This window comes from Capricornis sumatraensis, chromosome 15 (assembly GCF_032405125.1).
Source record: "Capricornis sumatraensis isolate serow.1 chromosome 15, serow.2, whole genome shotgun sequence".
NCBI classification, from domain to species: domain Eukaryota; kingdom Metazoa; phylum Chordata; class Mammalia; order Artiodactyla; family Bovidae; genus Capricornis; species Capricornis sumatraensis.
This window is the reverse complement of record NC_091083.1, coordinates 79,120,256-79,139,819: the sequence shown is the minus strand read 5'-3', so window position 1 is coordinate 79,139,819 and position 19,564 is coordinate 79,120,256. Positions and strand designations below refer to the sequence as shown.

Sequence of the window (19,564 nt, the reverse complement as noted above, 5' to 3'; positions counted from 1 at the left end):
TGTGTATATACAAATGAATATTACTCAGCTATAGAAAAGAATGAAATGCTGCCTTTTGCAGCAACATGGATGGACCTAGACAATATTTGTCTTAGCAAGATAAGTCAAAGACAAGCGCTGTATGCTCTCACTTATGTGTGGAATAAATATATATGGGCAACGTAGGGGTATGGGATTAAGAGCTACAAATCACTACCTATGAAATGGATAAACAATAAGGATATGCACACAGCACAGGGAATTACAGTCACTTTGTCATAATGGGGTATAATCTGTAAAAATACTGAATTGAAATGCTATATACTTGAATTTAATATAACATAAATCAATAAAAAATTGTACTTCAATTGAGAAAAAGAGAATTGTATAGGGTAGCCCAGCGGGTATGCTTAGGACAGGCATCCTATCCTCTGAGACATTTGGACTGATTTTCTCAGGACCTTTGGAGCCTCTGTTCTGGTGGGGAATCGGAAGGAGAAGGGGTACCTGGTTTCGAGGGAGACCTTCCACTCTCCCCAGGGACTGCCTTGGATGGCTTTCCTTGTGTGGAGCCGAGCTTCCACCCTCCAGGGTCATCGGATGGCCAGGTGACTGACTGGCTTCTTCTATGTCTAGGGAACCTTTCTGATAGAACCTCTGGGGTTAGGTGAGGATGCCGCATACGCAAAGAAAGGCCTGGAGTTATGATACTGTGTTGCTGGGGCTCTGAGAGCTAAAGTTAGCCTGGTCCAAATGTGACCCCCTTGCAAAGGCGGGAGTGAAGGCTTCTCTCTCTCTGAGTCCCGATGATTCGAAATCCATGTTGTGAGGCTGTGGGCTCCGTGAACACATACTTGTTCCTCTAGCCTGCTTTTCTTACAGTTTGGGAAATTCATGCTTCGGCCCCTACCCGATACCGTCCAATTGGGGTTCTTTTGTTGTGAGCAGCGTTTTTTACGGTTTGGGAAATTCATGCTTCAGCCCCTACCCGATACCGTCCGGTTGGGGTTCTTTTGTGAGCAGCGGAAGCCAGGTCGGGTTCTTTGGAGCAGGGAAGGGATGGACTGGAAGGTGGATGGACTCAGTGGAGTGGCTGGAGGCCCAGCGCTGCTCTGGGGAGTGAAGCTAAATGTACAGTCTCTTCAGATCAATAGGATAGAGTCCCCAGGGAGAGTCCCTTGCCTAGTGCCTTTTTTTTGCCCTTTGGCCGAGGAAGGGCTGGTACTAGACACTTGGACCCCCCAGGGTTGCCCTCACTGGGGAAGAGATAATTCCTCAAAGGAGGATGAGGACCACCAGGCATCTTGGGACACTGGCAGCATCATGCCCTCCTTGTGGGTGGAGAGGAGACCCTGAACTGTACTGGAGAAATGTGGAAGTCCTAAGAGGAATTGGCTCAGAATTCGTTCATTCTGTTCCTGTGTAGTTTGTACGACCTTTCGGATTCTCTAACTGAATTTCAGTTTGTGCACCCTCTTCCCCCTGACACATACTCACTTATTAACTGAATAATTCCCAAGCCAGTCATTGCCATAACGCCAGCCCTGGCATTTACTGGAGCATTTTAGTTCTCAGGAGACAAAGCTTTCGCACTTTCAAGATGTCAGGTTGACATTTGTGTCCAGGGGTAATGATTTGCTGAAAGAGGCTAGAGCGAAACTCGGAAGTGCCGCCGAGGTGCCAAGTGTGTTTGCCTAGCTGCTGTTTTCCTGAGTACTTACTAGGTGTCAAGTATTAGATGTAAATGACTTCGTTTGATTCTCTTAATAATGCTGTGTTACAGGTGTGTTGTTATTCCCTTTTTATAGTTCAGGAAACTGAAGCTCAGAGGGATTAATGAAGTGGCCAAGTAGAGAAGAGAGGTTAGGTTTTATCTTTGATCTTAAACCTTTGTCCTTGGTCATGAGCCCCCAGGATCCTGGGTGAGATGTCCTCAGGGGCCAGCAGGTGGACCAGTGAATGTAGGTGGTATCCAGGGTTTCGGGGCCTTTGGTGGGTGGGAGACCATCTGTCCTAAAGGGGTAGGGTGCCTCCATCTGATTGCTGAACAAAGCAGAAACAGGAATATGTCTCACTTGGTGTCACCAGCTGGGATTTTATTCCCCTCCCCGCCCGCCTCCTGTAAAAATGCCTGACTTAGAATCGTGATCCATGTGGCCCAGTTTCTGAAAGACCATGCGTGAACCCAACAGAACACATCTCTGGGTCACAAGTGGTGGAAGAGTTGTGGGTTTGCATTCTCTGCAGGAGACTGGACACAGCACAGTTCAGTGCAGGATTTTAGCCACACGACGTAGGAGTGTGGCTCCTCCAAGGATAGGAACTTAAAGTCTGAAAAGTGATGGACGCTAGGCGCTCACGGCTGCATACAAAGGCTCTCCTGTTTGGGCTGCCTGTGTCTTGATCCTGCGATGTGTGCATTTTGCAGTAATGATTGTGGTGTGCGGATGCCAGGCTGCCAAAGCTGAAACCATTTTTAAAAAATGTCTGTGTAATGTCACCCGTGCAAGGGAACGAGCCACTTGGAAACCCTGCACAGATGCAACGGAAGCCCAAGATATTAAAATCTCGAACAGTACCATTCTTGCTGAGATTTGCCTCGGTATGAATATGTTTTCCAAGACAGGAAGCTGGAGAATATACAATTACAGCAATTTGCTAACCAGCCCGACCTTAATTAGTACAGGATCCTCGTTCTCACTGTTGTATGTAAATTAAGCTTGTTTCACAAAGGGACTGTTTATGAGAACAGCTCTCAGACAGAGACCTTGTATCATTCTTTTTTTTTTTTTTTCCCCAAGGAAACTTTAAGAAACTATAACCGTAAATACCCATTAAATCACAGTGCGAGGCTGAAGTGCTGAGAATATTTCTTTTCAAAAATGAGCATCAGTATTTTTAACTCAATTTTGGCTCTTCACATTTCCTCCAGCCCAAGAAGTGCCATCCATAGACTGTGCAGTGGAAGGAATTGATTTGCGAGTTAGATAACTACCAGATTGTTCCTCTCCCAACAAGGTCTAAAATATTCCTGCAACTCTTGAGAATTTTTGGATATGGCTTTCTGAATGAGAAACCTTCTACCTTCTCTTGGCCTGCAGAGCCTCAGTGCAGTCTGCCCATGGAACCCTGTCAGCACCTTCTGTGCAATTTATCTTCGTGGTTCACTCGTGGAAAAACCTTGCGTTTGCCCCAGTTTTGAATCCTGACCTACGTTACATGTTTATGTGACTGCTGTTGTTCCAGAAGACTGTGATCTACAATGAACCATTTTCAACCTTAGTTTCAAAAGAACCATCTCTCCTTTTTCCTTCTCCCAGTGCCTCTGGAGTTAACATTCTAGGTCTGAGGCCTTTTAGAGATCCTGGCCCTTTTTTTTTTTTTTTTTTTTTTTTTGCTTGAAAGTTTCAAAGAGTAGTTATTTCACTTTGCTCCATTAGTGGAGGCCCCTTGACGATTAACGGGAGGGGAGCAAGCTTGGCAAGCCCACATCTCAGAGTTGGGGTGAGTGGGGGTGCCCCCCTGCCCAATTCTGTCTTACCTTCAGCTTTCCTGGGACCCAGAGATCCAGCATTTCAAAGGGAACAGTAACAAGGTTTTTATTTTTAAAGTATTATTATTATGTTTGGCCGATTTGTGCAGCGTGTGGGATCTTAGTTCTCCGACCAGGGATCGAACCAGTGCCTTTGGTGCTGAAAACACCATGTCCTAACCACTGGACCACCAGGGAATTCCCAGCAACATGGTTTCTAATCCAGTCACAGAATTGTTCAGTGATCATCTCGTTGCTTATTCTTTCAGCCATGTCTCTTCTGCAACCCGGTGGACTGTGGCCCGCAAGCCTCCTCTGTCCATGGGATCTCCCAGGCAGGAATACTGGAGTGTTGCCATTTCCTACTCCAGGGGACCTTCCCGACCCAGGGATCAGACCCTCATTTCCTGCATTGGCAGGTGGATTCTTTTACCACTGAGCTACCAGGGAAGCTTCGTTCAGTGAATCACCACAGTCTTATTTTGGAACATTTTCATCATCCCAGTAAAAACTCCCTGACCCTTCAGCTGTAACTCCCCATTCATCGCCCAGTTATCCCAGCCCCTGGTGACCACGAGCCTGCTTTCTTCCTCTCTGGATTTGCTTACCTGGATCATTTCGTATAGATGGACTCCTTTAGTATGTGAACGTTCATGTCTGACTTCTTACTTGTAGATTAATGTTCTTACGCTTAGTCAGTCATGTTGTAGCACATATCACTTAAAAAAAAATTATTTGCTTATTTTAAGGCTGTGCTGAGTCTTAGTTGTGGCAAGCAACTTTGTGGCACGTGAACTTCTTAGGTGCAGCATGTGGGACCTAGTTCCCTGACCCAGGGATTGTACCCCGGCCCCTTGTGTTGGGCGCATAGAGTCTCAGCCACTGAACCACCAGGGAAGTCCCCTCACACCACTCCTCGATTCCTTTTTATGTCTGAATAATGTTCCATCGCATTATTCCATTGTCATATTTTGTTTTATTTATCCGTTTATCTGTGGATGGACTTGAGTTGTTTCTTTTTTTTTTTTGGCTGTCATGAAGAACAGTGCCGTAAACATTCGTGGGCGAGTTTTTCTGTGGGTGTATGTTTTCATTTCTCTTGGGTGTGGACCTCAGAGTGTGGTTATGGGGTCATAGGGTAGCTCTGTGTTTAGCCTTTTGAGGGATGTACAGATTTTTGAACACGCGCAGGTCTTTTCCACATTTCCTTTCTTGACCCTGCGTCTTTCCTATTAGTGTTTCTCCTTTTTCTGGCCTCTCCATAGCCAAATTTGGTAAAAGGAGCGTCAGTATTTAGGTCTTGGTTTCCCTACTTCCTGCTTTGTTCTGCCAGCTCCGTGGTGGCATCCACCGAGACGCTGCCTGTTAGCAGTTCCCGCCGGGCTTCCGGTAGACTCCAGTGGGCGGTGTCAGCACTTCGTGCCCTGATCTAGCTGATCGTTCCCCTGGAACCTGCCTGTTCTTGTGCTTTTCCTCTAATTTCCCCGGCTCCTCCTCTTCTCCCCACCGCTAAGTGTTGGCGTCGCTGAGAGCTTGGTTCCTCATCTTGCCCAGCACGTTCTTTCCCTGGGTGATCTCGCCCACATCTGTGGCTTTATGACTCAGGAATATCTTACGTCCAGCCTAGATGTGTCTTGAGTTATGATGCAGAGGGCTAGCTGCCTACCTGACTGCCCGACCTGTTGGTCCTGGGCGTCTCAAACTCAACATGTCCCACACTGATTTCACTGTCTGCCTTCCCTCCCGCTCCCCCAACAAAACACCTGCTTCTCCCCCATGGTGAATAAGCCAGGACTCTGCCAGTTGGCTAGGCCAGGGATATGGGACTGAGCCTCGATTCTTCTATCCTTTTGCCCTTTTTGTGTTGCTTCCTTACAATAATACATTGTACCTATCACTCTTCTTCAGGTTATCACCAGTGAACTACACTAGTCTCTTTTTTTGGCTTCACCCAGCAGCATGTGGGATCTTAGTTCCCTCAAGCTTGCACCTCATGCATTGGAAGTGGGGCGTCTTAGCCACTCACTGGACCACTAGAAAAGTCCCTTTATTTTAACTGGGCTCCCATCGCTTAGCTGCCCTACCCTCCTGATCTTTCTAAAAGGAACCTCTCTTTCAGCTACCACCACCTGCTTTGAAGTCTTAAGGGCTCGCTTCTTGGTATTAGGATGAAGAGCAAAATCCTAAAACCCTTGTGTGTGAGCCTTGCCTGCTTTTCCAGCCTGCTGCCTCTGTGTGCCCCTTTCTCTCTACTCCCACCACACTGATCTTTTCAGATCCTCTGAAGAAAGGTCCTCCGCTCTCTTTTTTCCTCCTAACATCCTACCTTCCCTGGATGCTCAGGCTCCAGGTGGGGCTGGGTCCTGCCTTTTGTTTTCGTGTAGCTCGTTTTCCCCAGTGCCCGTTGTACCATCACTTGTTCCTGTTCCAGTTGGAGCACAATAAATATATCTCTTGAATGAATGAGTGTGACTTGACTTTGTCTACCAGGTGGATAGAACTCCTGGAGAAGGAAGTAAAAGCAGCCTTTCAGCTAGAATATCTTCCGCGCCTGGAAATAATTACCTAAGCTCAAATTTCTTCTCTCTCTAAAATGATCGGTGGCTTGTCTGTCTTTCCCCCCCAGGGATACGGGGCTTTTTGAAATGGCCCCCTTCCCTTTGATTTCTATCCTTCCCCAGGTATTAAGCCCACTTGTAATGGCCCCTTTTCCAAACACAAGTGCGATTGTCTTGCTTGCCTGCTTTGGGTTGCTGGTGGCTCCTGAAGATGACCGCAGCCCTGAGTTGAGATTCAAGGCCCTACTCCATCTGTGCTTTCTGGGGCTCTGGTCAGTGTCCCTGCAGAACCTGCCCCTTCTATTCAGCCTGTCCGACCTGAGTGCCTACCGGCTCCCTCCTGCTCCTCGCCGGGTCATAGGTTTGTCCATCCTTCCAGGCTGCTCTCCCTGAGGACCTGTCTTCTCCATGTCCTCAGGGACCCAGGCTCCCCTCTTGTGGAACCTTCCCTGGGGAAATTCCCTAGCAGTCTGTCAAGTGGTTAGGACTTCATGGTTTCACTGCCCGAGGGTACAAGTTCCATCCCAGGTCAGGGAACTAAGATCCTGCAAGCTGCAAGCATGGTGAAGAAAAAAGAAATCACCCCAGAAAGTCCCCTAAATTGGCCAGGAAAAGGAAAAAATTGGTAAACCGCTCTGATCAGACATTCTCACACATCCTGAAGGTTTGAAAAATTTCCAGCCTAGGCTGAAGGTGGCAAGTCCACAAACATTTCTAGCCCCCCGAATCATTTTGCTCTGAAGGCTACTACCAGATTCTTCCCTTAGGCACAGGTGGAGGATTCTGAAGGGGCCTGCTTGCCTGCTGAACTTCCTCCCTTGTCTGTTGTCTATTGAGCTTCTAAATCGAGGCTTGTCTGATTAGGTAGCTACTCTGTGACTGTTTCAGTTTATATTAATTGAAATAAAAATTCCTTTTTCAGTTGGACTAGTCATATTGCAAGTGCCCAATAACCACACGTGGCTAGAGGCTGTCCAGATATGTAGACAGCACAGATACGGAATGTTGCCATCATCATAGAAAGTTCTGTTGGACGGCACTGCATTACAACTCTCAATACATTAACACGTCGTGCTGGACGTAGTAGGTGGAAACACCTAGCTACGGATTGGCTCAGCATAGAACATGCTCAAAAAATAATTCTATCGGTGTCTTAAATTTCACTTGATTAGATTCTCGTGGGCTTGTTTTTTTTTTAAAAAAAAAGATCCTCAAAGAAAGAACACAGCTATCTTCCCATCTTCTCAATTGGTATTTGTTATCCAGGCCCCTCTGAACTGCCTTTCTGCCAGGTTCTTTGGCATCTTGGTGTGCAGGCTGGGGGAAAAAGAATCCAGGATGTGCTGGGCCACCCTCTCCCCAGCCTTCAGCCTCTGTTGCATTCTTTTCCCTTTGTGTCTCCTGCTGAACTGATAACAGGGACCAGGTCTTCTTATCTCTTTAAAGTGGGGCTAGCGATTTCTAGTCCTGGCTTCCCTCTTGGCTCAGTTCAGTTAGTTCAGTCGCTCAGTCGTGTCCGACTCTTTGCGACCCCATGAATGGCAGCACGCCAGGCCTCCCTGTCCATCACCAACTCCCGGAGTTCACTCAGACTCACATCCATTGAGTCATCGATGCCATCCAGCCATCTCATCCTCGGTTGTCCCCTTCTCCTCCTGCCTCCAATCCCTCCCAGCATCAGAGTCTTTTCCAATGAGTCAACTCTTCGCATGAGGTGGCCAAAGTACTGGAGTTTCAGCTTTAGCATCATTCCTTCCAAAGAAATCCCAGGGTTAATCTCCTTCAGAATGGACTGGTTGGATCTCCTTGCAGTCCAAGGGACTCGCAAGAGTCTTCTCCAAAACCACAGTTCAAAAGCATCAATTCTTTGGTGCTCAGCCTTCTTCACAGTCCAACTCTCACATCCATACATGACCACCGGAAAAACCATAGCCTTGGCTAGACAGACCTTAGTTGGCAAAGTAACTATATTCTCTGCTTTTGAATATACTATCTAGGTTGGTCATAACTTTTCTTCCAAGGAGTAAGCGTCTTTTAATTTCATGGCTGCAGTCACCATCTGCAGTGATTTGCAAGCCCCCCAAAATAAAGTCTGACACTGTTTCTACTGTTTCCCCATCTATTTCCCATGAAGTGATGGGACCAGATGCCATGATCTTCGTTTTCTGAATGTTGAGCTTTAAGCCAACTTTTTCACTCTCCTCTTTCACTTTCATCAAGAGGCTTTTTAGCTCCTCTTCACTTTCTGCCATAAGGGTGGTGTCATCTGCATATCTGAGGTTATTGATATTTCTCCCAGCAATCTTGATTCCAGCTTGTGTTTCTTCCAGTCCAGCGTTTCTCATGCATATAAGTACTCTGCATATAAGTTAAATAAGCAGGGTGACAATATACAGCCTTGACGCACTCCTTTTCCTATTTGGAACCAGTCTGTTGTTCCATGTCCAGTTCTAACTGTTGCTTCCTGACCTGCATACAGATTTCTCAAGAGGCAGGTTAGGTGGTCTGGTATTCCCATCTCTTTCAGAATTTTCCACAGTTTATTGTGATCCACACAGTCAAAGGCTTTGGCATAGTCAGGTAAAGAATCTGCCTGCAATGCAGGAGACCTGGGTTCGATTCCTGGGTCGGGAAGATCCCCTGGAGAAGGAAATGGCAACCCACTCCAGTATTCTTGCCTGGAGAATCCCACAGACAGACGAGCCTGGCAGGCTACAGTCCATGGGGTCGCAAGAGTTGGACACGACTTAGTGACTAAACCAGTGATTTGTAGTAGCTGCTCAATAAATGCTTTTTGAATGAAGACTCTCTTCCAAGAAATAGAAACTAAGTAAGGGAATAAAATGGTTGATTGGATTTTCTTTGCTTTTTTTAAAAAAGTAATTTTTATTTACTTACTTTTGGCTGTGCTGGGCCTTCGTTGCTCGCGGGCTTCTCTCTGGTTGCAGAGAGTAGGGGCTACTCTCTCGCTGTGGAGTGCTGGCTTTTCTTGTTGTGGAGCACGGGCTCTAAGGCGCACAGACTTCAGTAGTTGCGGCTCCCAGGCTCTACAACACAGACTTAATAGCTGGGCATGGGCTTAGCTGCTCCGTGGCCTGTGGGATTCTCCGAGAGCAGGGACTGAACCCGTGTCTCCCACATTGGCAGGCGGATTCTTTACCACTGAACTACCAGGGAAGCCCTGGATTTTCTCTTTTTTTAAAATCTTTTTTTTGAGTGCACCTTGCAGCATGTGGGATATTAATTCCTAGATCAGGGATGAACCCGCACCCACTGTAGTGGAGACGTGGAGTCTTAACCACTGCACTTCCAGGCAAGTCCCTGGATTTTCTTTTCAAATGGTAAAGTCAGTTCATCTCCTGGCAACAAGCTAAAGTATACAAAGAAAAAGCTCAGAAATCCTCTGCCAGGTAACTTAGTTGACAGTTTGATGTGTTTTCATCTGTCCTTTGTCTTCCTGTTGGAAAAATAAAAACAAAGGTTTACCATGTTGGGCTTGCGTTGTCTCGATCTTGGCCATTTTAGCAAAGCATCCTTTATCTCTTATCCTACTATTTACCTGCCTTGCCCTTCTCTACTCCACTCTGCCTTGAAGGGATTTTCAAGGTTACGATTAATTATCTTGACAGTTAAGAATGATGGAAACCTTGGCAAATGGGGAATTTCATGTTCCATCCTAAGGGTAGGGGAAGCAGCCTGGAGGATCGTACCATGTGGAAATGGGGACTTTTTGTGGCTGGATCTTAATTTTCTTTTTTTAAAGAGGAGCTAGTAATCTGGATTTCTTGATCAGTTTTTCCCAATTTTTAAATACCAACAACTAAAGAATCGCACAGCTGTGAGGAGTGGACGGGATGCAGTCCGGAATCCTTCCGTGGGGCCATCTCCCACCCAGGCAGGGCTGTCAGTTTCCTTAGATGATTTCCTGGCCATTGCTTCCCTTCTGGATCACTGGCTCATCTCATCAGCTGTCACTTGGGCCCTGTGCCTAGTAAGACTGACCTGGTTTTGCCCTTCACCTTCTTAACCAGCCTCTAGTAACCGCCCATACCCACACAGGAACACGGGGACCATCTTTCAAACCAGGCTGCTATTTCTTGGGTTGAGACCAGACATAGTAGTAGTTGCTGAGAGTTACTTGACAAATATCTTTCCAATCGAGACTCCCCTCAAGCTGGGTAAAAATGCTTTTATCTGAGAAGCCCAGGGGAACAGAGATGGAGACAGGAGGGCAGATTTAATTTCTCTTGTCGCACACCTGTTGAGTGGGATGGAGGGAAGACGAACTTGAGAAGCCATTTTTCACTCTCCCCTTTTTGAGGCCGAGCCCATCTTGCTGGCTTCCCATGGAAGAGTGCCCATGCGATGGGCCCCTTTTTTCGTCTTGGAGGGCCACGCTGGACAGTCCAGGCAAGCCTTCAGGGAGGCGTGGAAAAGAGAACCTCGGTGGCCTTAAAAAGGTCTGATAAGAAAAAGGGCCAAGAATCTGGGTTAAGAGGTGTGGTGAAATGGTCATCACAGTGGGGAGTCTCCCAGTTGGGAGTTTGTTTTCCCCGGAGAAAGTCATTCTTCTTTTCTAACACTAAATCTTTCTGAAACAATAGCTCTCCCCAAGAAGAATGGAGGGAGTTAGGAAATGAGTGGCCAGAGAAAACTCTTCTGAATTTTCTGCCTTTGGTTTCTCTGTAATTGCGTTTAGCTGCTAGGCCCCGTCACGTTCAAGATATAAATCCTCACTTAATCTCCTCCTTTGGGGAAAATGGGCTCTCTAGACCAGAAGCGAGAATAGCCGAGTACCTGTTGGAAAGGGAATTTCCTCCTTCAGTTTCTTTCAGACCCTGGAATGGCCAGGCTCCCTTTTGTGTAATCATCCCTGCCTACTTCACCACGACCCTCTGGCCATCTTGGTCTCCTGGGACATATGCTTAGACCTGGGAAGAAAAACTGGAGTTTGCTGTGATCACACTTCATTTAGCTGGTCCAGGGTGTTTGGTGACTGCCTCTGAGCCACACTGGGTGTCAGGCACTGAGCTACATCAAAGAAAAACAGAAAAACTGAGATTGAGTTCGCATTCTGGAGGAGACACAATAAGCTAGCGAATCAGTAAAAAAGAGAATGTTTCGATAATTTCCAGCTAGAGATGACTTCAATGAAGGGGCGGGGTGTGGGGGCAGAAACCACTTTAAGATGGTAGAATCAGTGACGGAGACTGGGTTGGTAAGGGAAGGCTTCTCTGGGGAGGTGACTATTGAAGCCAAAAGTAGAAGTTGCCCACTATGGGAAGATTGGGCATAGAAGGTGCCAGGTGGAAGAATCAGCCAGGACAAATGAGATTGGCTCCTTTGGGGCTGTTTGTGTTTAAAAGTGAAAGTCGCTCAGTCATGTCCGACTCTTTGCGACCCTCCAGGCCAGAATTCTGGAGTGGGGGTAGCCTTTCCCTCCTCCAGGGGATTTTCCCAACCCAGGGAACACAGGTCTCCTGCATTGCAGGTGGATTCTTTGGGGATGAGCCACAAAAGAAGCTGTTTGTGGTTAGGGTTGAGTAAAAGAAAGGTGGATAAAAGATGGGCATGGCCAGATCCCTGCGGGCATGGTGAGTCCTGATAAGATGCTGGGCGCCTGCAGTAAGCCCCTTGGCAGAGGGTTTTAAGTAGGGGACAGCTTATTTCCTTTAGGTTTGAAGAAGGCTGCTGGCAGGGGCAGGTGAATAGTCCCAGGGCTGGGATCAAGATGGTGGCCACTGTGAAGGGCGGGCCAAAGGGGAACAGGAAGGAGGAGGGTGGGCAGGGGAGGAACAGCTCTCTGCAGAGCATTTGCTGCGTGCCAGACACCACGTAGGCACTTCATGCCTCCATCCTGACCCTGCCAGGTCTGGCATTCTTCACGCATGTTGTGGATTACTAGGATTCTGAGGCCAGCGCTCTCCCAGGCTTCCTGAGTCTCACTTGAGTAGGGAGGAGAGGGCCTTAGGAGGCATCCTAGGGTGGAAGGTCACAGCGGGGCTGGGTCTGTGGGCCACCAACCTGGTGCTTCTTCTTTGATCTGGGAGGAAATCCTGAGCACTGAGGGGATTTGAAGCTGGCTTGGTTGAACTTGTGCCAGCCTGGGAGGACTTACTATGAAAGTCTGGTATTTCCCATCAGTGAACCTTTTCAGGAACAGGCTGGGAAGGGCTCATTGGGGGGCAAATCAAGGTGAAGAGGCAAAATGATTTGGGGAAACTGGTTTGAGATTTCTGGGTTCGTGTCTTTGCCCTGGCCCGAGGTTACCTACCAGTAATAACTGGTGGTGTTTTGAGCTGTTCACTGTGCTCACAGTACCTCTTTTATTCCTAACAGTCCTTGAAGGAAGAGTCTTTAACAGTTAACAGCTGGGTTGACTAGGCACAGAGGTTAAGTCACTTGCCGAAGGATTTGGTGGCAGGGTTCGGATTTAGAACCGGTGGTATGGCTCCAAAGTCCACGTGCTGAACAACAGTGTTGTGTTGACGTTGGCTGGCACCAAACATGCCCTTGAGTGTGAAAGTCACTCAGGCGTGTCTGACTCTTTGTGATCCCGTGGACTATACAGTCCATGGAATTCTCCAGGCCAGAATACTGGAGTGGGTAACCATTCCCTTCTCCAGGGGATCTTTCTGACCCAGAAGTTGAACTGGGGTCTCCTGCATTGCAGGTGGATTCTTTTACCAGCTGAGCTACCAGGGAAGCCCCCCTGGTAAACATGCCTGTAGTGATGGAGAATTACAAGGTGGCACCCTGGACCTCAGGACAGTCAGCTGACTGATTTGGGGGAGGGGGTGTTGTCTTTGGAGTGGGACCCAGCTATGATGGAGCCCCAGCCTGCTGCTTTGGCCACCAGATGATTTCACCTCTCACCGATGAAATGGGTACAAAAACATCATCGTTGGACTTTCCTGGTGGTCCGTTGGTTTAAGATTCTGTGCTTTAACTGCAGGGCACAGGTTTGATCCCTGGTCGGGGAAGTTCCAAATTCCGTGTGATAAGGCCAAGAACCAAAGCAGAAAACCCAAACAAAAACCATCCTTACCTCATGTGATTTGGGGGAGGATTTGTAAAGTAGCTTCTTAATAAATATCAGCTGTGACTCACACAAGCCAAGTTTGAGAAAGAAAAGTGCAGAGATCTTTCTTGGTTATACTCTCTCTCCAGTGTGTTATTCACAAATTCCCGGGATTTGTCCTGCTCAGCTTTTGGTCCATCTGTAATCAGTTTCCCATTCAGTAGTTCTAGGTGGAATATATTCTGTATCCATTATTTACTAGTCACTTCCTCATGGGCTTGCTTTTCTCCGGGCCTCAGTTCTCATCAGTAAAACTGGGGGAGCCTCTGGCCCCACTGCCTCGTAGAGCTGCAGTGCGGAGGCAGTCCGTTCGCACTTGTGTCCAGGACAGGTGACTCGTGGTCCACGGATGGGAGCTGTTCGTACTGTTTTTCTCTGGCCGTCCCCCCGGCGGGGCCGGGCCCTTCCCTGGGTGGCTTCTCAGGGAGCCCAGATGTCTAGGCGTTTCTCAGTGACTATTTGCTGACTGACTGATCCCATTGTTTTCTTCTCTTTGAAATCTGAAGTCAGGGCCGCCAGGTGAAGCATAAGGCATCGTCTTCCTTCTTAATGGCTGCAGAAACCTTCGTGGGTGGTGTATTGACACAAAGTTAGACCTGCCTGGCAGCTCCCTGGAAGTCTCTTTACCGCCAGGGTTTTTCTCATCATCGGGTGCTTTTGACATGTCCTGTCCCTGATCATTCACGGGGATGGGAGTTGACCTGAACACGGTGGGGTGTTGAGCAGCACCGCTGGACTCAGAGTCCAGGTAGCAGCCCCCCGCTCTTTGCCTGGTTTTGACAGCCAGAAATGTCTCCAGACATTGCCAAGTGTCCCCTGAGGGGAACGGGCTGAGAACCAGTTTTTCACTGTTTCAGACACCTGAGCCCCTTAAGAGCAGCTCCTCATTAATGCCAGGGTAGGGAGAGGGTGGGGGGGGGTGTGTGAGAGATGTTTTGAATTCCTCTTGTGTGCGGGGGGTGGGGTGGGGTGCAGACGTGGTCCCTCGCATGTACTGGGAGCCCCGTAAATCTTGTTATCATCCATTTCTTCCCATGGACATTTAAAAATACCTTAAATAGTTAAATACGTGACTGGGCTCAGAAAGCATTCAAAGAGGAGTTCCGTGCTGGCTGATTTTCCTGGGTGTTCCTCCAGGCCTTTGCAAACCCAGAGCCCACGCAGCTCCTATTTCTTTCACCCAGGTTCTATTTCTGGCCTTTTTTCATTTGGATTTTGCCCCACGCCAGTACACAAAGACGTGCTTCCTTCCCTGTTTCATTTTATGACAGCACGCCAGGCCCCTATGGATGACACTGGAGTTATTGCCCATCTTTGACTTTCCTCTTAAGGCGTGTTGTAGTGGCTTTGCTAATCCATGCTTCTGTACACGCTTAAGCCTGGGGGCCTCCATATCCGGGTGATCTTAGGGAGTCCTTTTGACCGGGGTAATTTGAGTGACATTCTGGGCCTAACATCTTTGCTTCCTCCAAAAAAAAAGAAAAAAGGCAATGAGGTGACTAGAGGGCCTGTGCCTTCTTTGGTGTCTTCTAGAGAATTTTCTTTGTCTTCATTAAGGGGACTTACAGAGAAGCCAGACCCCGCCCAGGGTGGGTGGGGAACGTTGCCTGGTTACCACCGGGGGCAGCACCTCTTCCTTCATCTGCCGACCCTCTTCCCTGTGGCCTCTATCATCCCCCCTTTCTTCTCCAGCCCACTTTGCTACTTCAGCTGGCGGCTAGCAGTCTTTTTGTTTCGGAACTGGCCTTCTGATGCTGCAATTCCTCATTGCAGTTTGAAAGCCACCCACCAGTGCCTGAGCTTTCCAGAACCTGAGCCGAGTCCCTGCTGCCCGGATAAATAATGCACACAGGCTTGGGGCGCTGGGGCCAGCTCCTCCTGCGACCTTCCTCCTCTGCCAGCTGCGCTGTCAAGGCCGAGGGCAACTGGTTCCTCCACATTTTCTTTGTGGCAGTCTGGCGGGTCTTTAAAGTCCTCATCTGTGTACACACGTTGGATTGCCAGCCTTCTGGGCCTAGACCTGCTGAGGGGGGTGGGTGGGGCACAGTGAGTGGTTTTTTTCTTAGGGAGTTGGGCCCTGCCTTCCCTCCGCTCTGTAAAGCCTGAAAGAGCTTGGCATTCTGGAACCAGGAAATTCCTGTTGAGATGTTGTCGTTTTTTCCAGAGGCTTCATCCCAGCTGGGGTTGGGGGAGGGGAGACGGGGACGGGGGAAGGAGAAAGGGCTACTTGGTTGCCATTGCCTCTAGATGTTGAAGGCTAAACCTTTGTAAATCAGCCTCTTCTCCTTCCCTTGGTGGAAGCCATCTCTCCTCCGGCCGGGAGAGTTTGGAAGTTCATCTTTTACATATGAATGTGCCCATTAATCACCACTTCTGCATTATTGGGGGGGAGAGAGAGAGAGAGGAGAGAGGGAGGTGGAAAGGGAGGAGGGTGGGGGAGAGGGAGACTGAGTCTGCAGTGGGGAGATGGTTTTCTCATTTCTGGGAGAGGCGCATCAGAACTAAATTGGAAACAATTATTGAAAAAAAAACCACCTTCAAAATGCAAGCCACCCCAACTTTCATTCCCCACCCCCACCCCCACCCCCACCCTCCCTTCTGATATTCTCAGTTGGGCCAAGTAGAACCATGCAATTTGTTGTGTTTATTCACATCAGCGAAATAAATGGCTCTCTGGTGCTGGCACTGAAGATTTTTCAGCTCAGCCGAGCCGCTGTCTGCCAAGGGTGATAAATGAGAGCCTGCAAGCCTGGGGGACACGGAGGCCTGTCGTGGGCCTCGGGCTGCCTGATTGCAGGGAGGCGAGGCTGTCCCGGCCCCGCCGGCCGGCCTGGGAAGCGGTGACTCTTAGCCTGCCGGCTCTGCCGCTTCCTCCTCCCCCTGGGAGAGGCCGCTGAGCATCCGGAAGCAGGAATGTGTGCCGTGTGTGAGCCTCTGTTCTCTTTTAAAGAGAGGCTAGGCCCTCCGAACGGCAGAGCTTTCTCAATGGCAGGTAAGTGCCCCGTTGGCAGGGTTACCTGCCCCTTGCTCGATTGGATCTCAGAGGTACCCAGATTCCGGTCCAGTGACGTGTCCCCCAAGTTGAGAACGACCCGTTTCCTCATCTGCATTCCAGCCCTTCTTTCCCTGATCTGGAAGTTCAGAGTCACATGTGGGAGACCTTTAAAGGAGCCCGGCTTAGGCCAGGGCGGCCTTTCCCTGGGAGGCCCAGGTCGCGGCCGCGTCTTCCAGCTTTGGTGGGTCCCCGGTCCGAAGACTGTTCACCTGAGCGTTTCGGTCACTCACGTGTTCCTCGTGGCCGGGACCTGGTCCCCTCCCCGCCCCCACACTTCGGTCTAGATTCCTGTCCTTTTTGCTCCGGGCTTGGAGGAAATTCCGGGCTTTTGTTTCATTATGATGTAATGACTGGCTGGAGAGGGCCGGAAGGATTCCTGGGGAGGGAGGTCTGTTAGGGTACCTGCGTCTTTGGAAAAGACTCGGAAAGGATGAGCCGCGCTGGGCTCTGCTGCTGCTGGGAAAGAGCGGCGTGTGGTCACGCTGGAAGGAGGCCGTGCTGAAGGCTGGCAGCTATGGCGCCTGCTTTCGTGCTTGAGCCTCCGCAGGCCTCCGGTCTGCCCCTGCCCCTGCCTTCGCGGTGGCAGGCGGAAACCTGGTCTCTGCACGATCTGATGGACGTGAAGACATCACGTCCTGGGGTCCTTCTCGTCTCCACTTCATATAGGCTGGTATTTCCGTAACAGAATTTGTGGCCTTGATTTAATACGCTTTTTTGGAGAAATCGACTCTGTTTTTGGAGAAGGATGGAGGAGGAGGAAGATGGGGAAGAAGGGGGATGTGTGTTGCTTTTTAAAAGAACTAGCTGCTGTTTATCCAGTACTTCCTCTCTGTCTTACCAAGAGCATCTTATGAATTAACTCTGTTTAATCTGTGGATTACTCCGTGGGGTACCGCCATCTCCATCGGCCGGAAGGAAGCGTGGTGGCACAGAGAGGTTAAGGAACTTGCTTAGAGCCACACTGCACTCTCGCGTGTCCTGACTGCCCTGTGTCCTGTGCCGCCCGGCCTGACTACACTCTAGCGTGTCCCGACTGCCCTGTGTCCTGTGCCGCCTGGCGTGACTTCAGTGTAGGGGGACCAGGTTGTCCAGGTTTGCCTGCGACTGTCCATCTCCAGCCAGCTGATGGTGGGTCACCCCACCTCTGTGGCCTTCGGTGCTGGTCTGGGCCTGTTTCATTCAGCCCCTCCCTGGCCACCTCGCCATTGACAGCATCAGGGAAATTTAACACCCATAAAAACACACTACTGGGCTGGTCCTCCCCAGGATGCGCCCTGCCTTCAGCTGGGGCCCCTTCCCTCTCTGGAGGAGACAATTCCCTGTAATTGGTGTGTCATTTCCTGGACTCTGGAGAAGGGCGGCGGGGGTGGGGGGGGTGGGGGGTTGTGTGACTCAGGTGCCGGATATGGGTGGGGGCAGGGGTGCCTGGATGGATGGACACTGGGGAGGAGTGTTGGGGGAAGGGAGATGGCTGTGGAGCGCCACTCCCCACCAGCCTGTTTTGTGATGCCAGCCAGGCTGTGGTGCCACCTGTGAGGGTTGGGAGGCGGGATGTGCTTCAGTATCATGCATCGTTGCAAGTGACACGGTCACAATTTTCCATCTTCCTCCTGGTTCCTGGAGCACCCCAACCCCCGCATTCTGCGTGATTGGAGCAAAAGGAGTGTGTGCTGTTGAACACAAAGACCCTAAATTAGGAAGCCTTCGGGCAACAGAGCTGAGGCAAGCCTCTCCCTGGGGTGAGGCCCAACCCGTGGGCCTTGAAGTTCTGCTGCCTGGGCTTGAATCCCAGCCTGGCCACTTGTGTGCTTTTGGGCCGGTGACTTGGAGGGAAGGACACGAGAGGCATTTTGAACAAGGCTTGGTGCATTGCAATACAAGCGCAGCTTAGCTGTTAACTACCTGCGGCTGCGTTATCTGGGAGGAGGGCATCCCTTGTGTCAGGGACATCTGGGAAGGGCTGAGTGGGATTATTTCCGGCCTTTCACAAGACACGGGTTCGGGGAGGATGGCATTACATGCCTGGCTCCTAATACCCAGGAGACTTGCCATATTATTAAGATTTCAGCGAAATGTCACAGGAGGGGAAATTCTTCTGCTTCCTGCTCCATGCCAAGCTGTTTTCCTGAGTCACAGCTCCTGGCCTTTTCTTCTCTGCTCTGCTCTCTTGCCCATGTTAACTCCTTCAGAACCAGCCTGACTTTGGGGGAGTGGGCGTGGGCTAGCCCCGTAGCATCCCAGGTCCTGCCACTTTGCCAGGAAGGTCTTTCAGATCAAGGGTGAACCATTTCCCTGAGGATTCGGTGCACAGTAGCTGTGTGTCATCATCATTCCAAATTTATACATGAAATGCATTTAGAAATGTGTCCCTGTCAGAATTAAATCATCAAAAAGGGAAAAAAAAAAAAAAAACACCAAAAAACTTTGACTCAGCTTTCTGGAAAAGGTCTTCAAGGCAGCTTTGTTACCATGACTACAGCAAGGTTCCCACCCACCATTCTATCACCAGCAGAGGCCTAGCCTCCACTGGAGTGGGTAGGCTGTTAGTCAGAATGCTGCCGGCCTGCTGTCTTGTATCTCAGAAGGACACTGAATCCAGCTGGCATTTCTCAGTTTTTCTCCCTAAGAGGCTTCACTGAGAGCCTCTGCTGTTGACAGATGTGTCTGTTGTTTGGATTCTATTAAATTTCTTGTATCCCCTTGGATACAGCCACTGAACTCACCTTAACTCTGGAGTGAGTTGCTGTATGTGTAACCGGGAACAAAATTGGGGATTTTCTTCTGTTTTGCTCAGACTAGAAGGTTGAGGATCCTCTTAGGTGTGGGCAGCCTTGGGTCAGACCCTCTCCTCTCACTGAGTTAGAGGCTCCTGTCCTTTTATTTCCTGGTGGCCTTGGGGAAAACTGTTTCCTCCACTTTCAGTGGCTTATGAGTATATTCATTTCTAGTGAATCCTGCCCACTCCCCCATCCTGCTCTTTCATGTATAATTAAAGAATTTCAAAGTTAAAAGACTTTAGGATCCTCTGGTCCTGTAGCTTTTTGATCTTTAGAGTTGATTCACCTTTAAAAAGGTGAAATAGGCTCAGGCCCCCTTTCTCAGGAAGTTGCATCCACGTATAGAACTGTGGCAGGTAGCTTATGGGGCCTTGAGGCACTTTCATGGACTCCAGGTAAGAAATGGTCTGGTCCCTTTCCTTACCTTTCCTCCCATTTTACAGATGTGTCCCTGAGGCCCTGAGAAGGAGGGAAAGTTGTTTAGCTGTTTCAATTCTTTCTCCTTGCTTCATTCTTGGCTTCTGTTTCCTGGGGTCCTGAACCAACCTTCTAGATGGCGATGAGGAAGGAAAGGCGATTCCT

General features: G+C 49.4%; 1 protein-coding gene across 13 annotated transcripts in view; it reads left to right on the top strand.

The window, feature by feature from the left end:
- Positions 1-19,564, top strand: part of ZMYND8 (zinc finger MYND-type containing 8) — a 122,847-nt gene that overhangs the window by 13,990 nt on the left and 89,293 nt on the right. Inside the window, exon 1 of one of the 13 annotated variants that reach the window (XM_068987011.1) lies at positions 16,098-16,142. The exons of the other annotated variants lie outside the window; for them this stretch is intronic. Coding sequence (XP_068843112.1) covers positions 16,136-16,142 — 7 coding nt within the window. The 5' untranslated portion in view covers positions 16,098-16,135. Of the gene's footprint in view, positions 1-16,097; positions 16,143-19,564 lie in introns of those variants that run through there. 13 annotated transcript variants of the gene reach the window in all.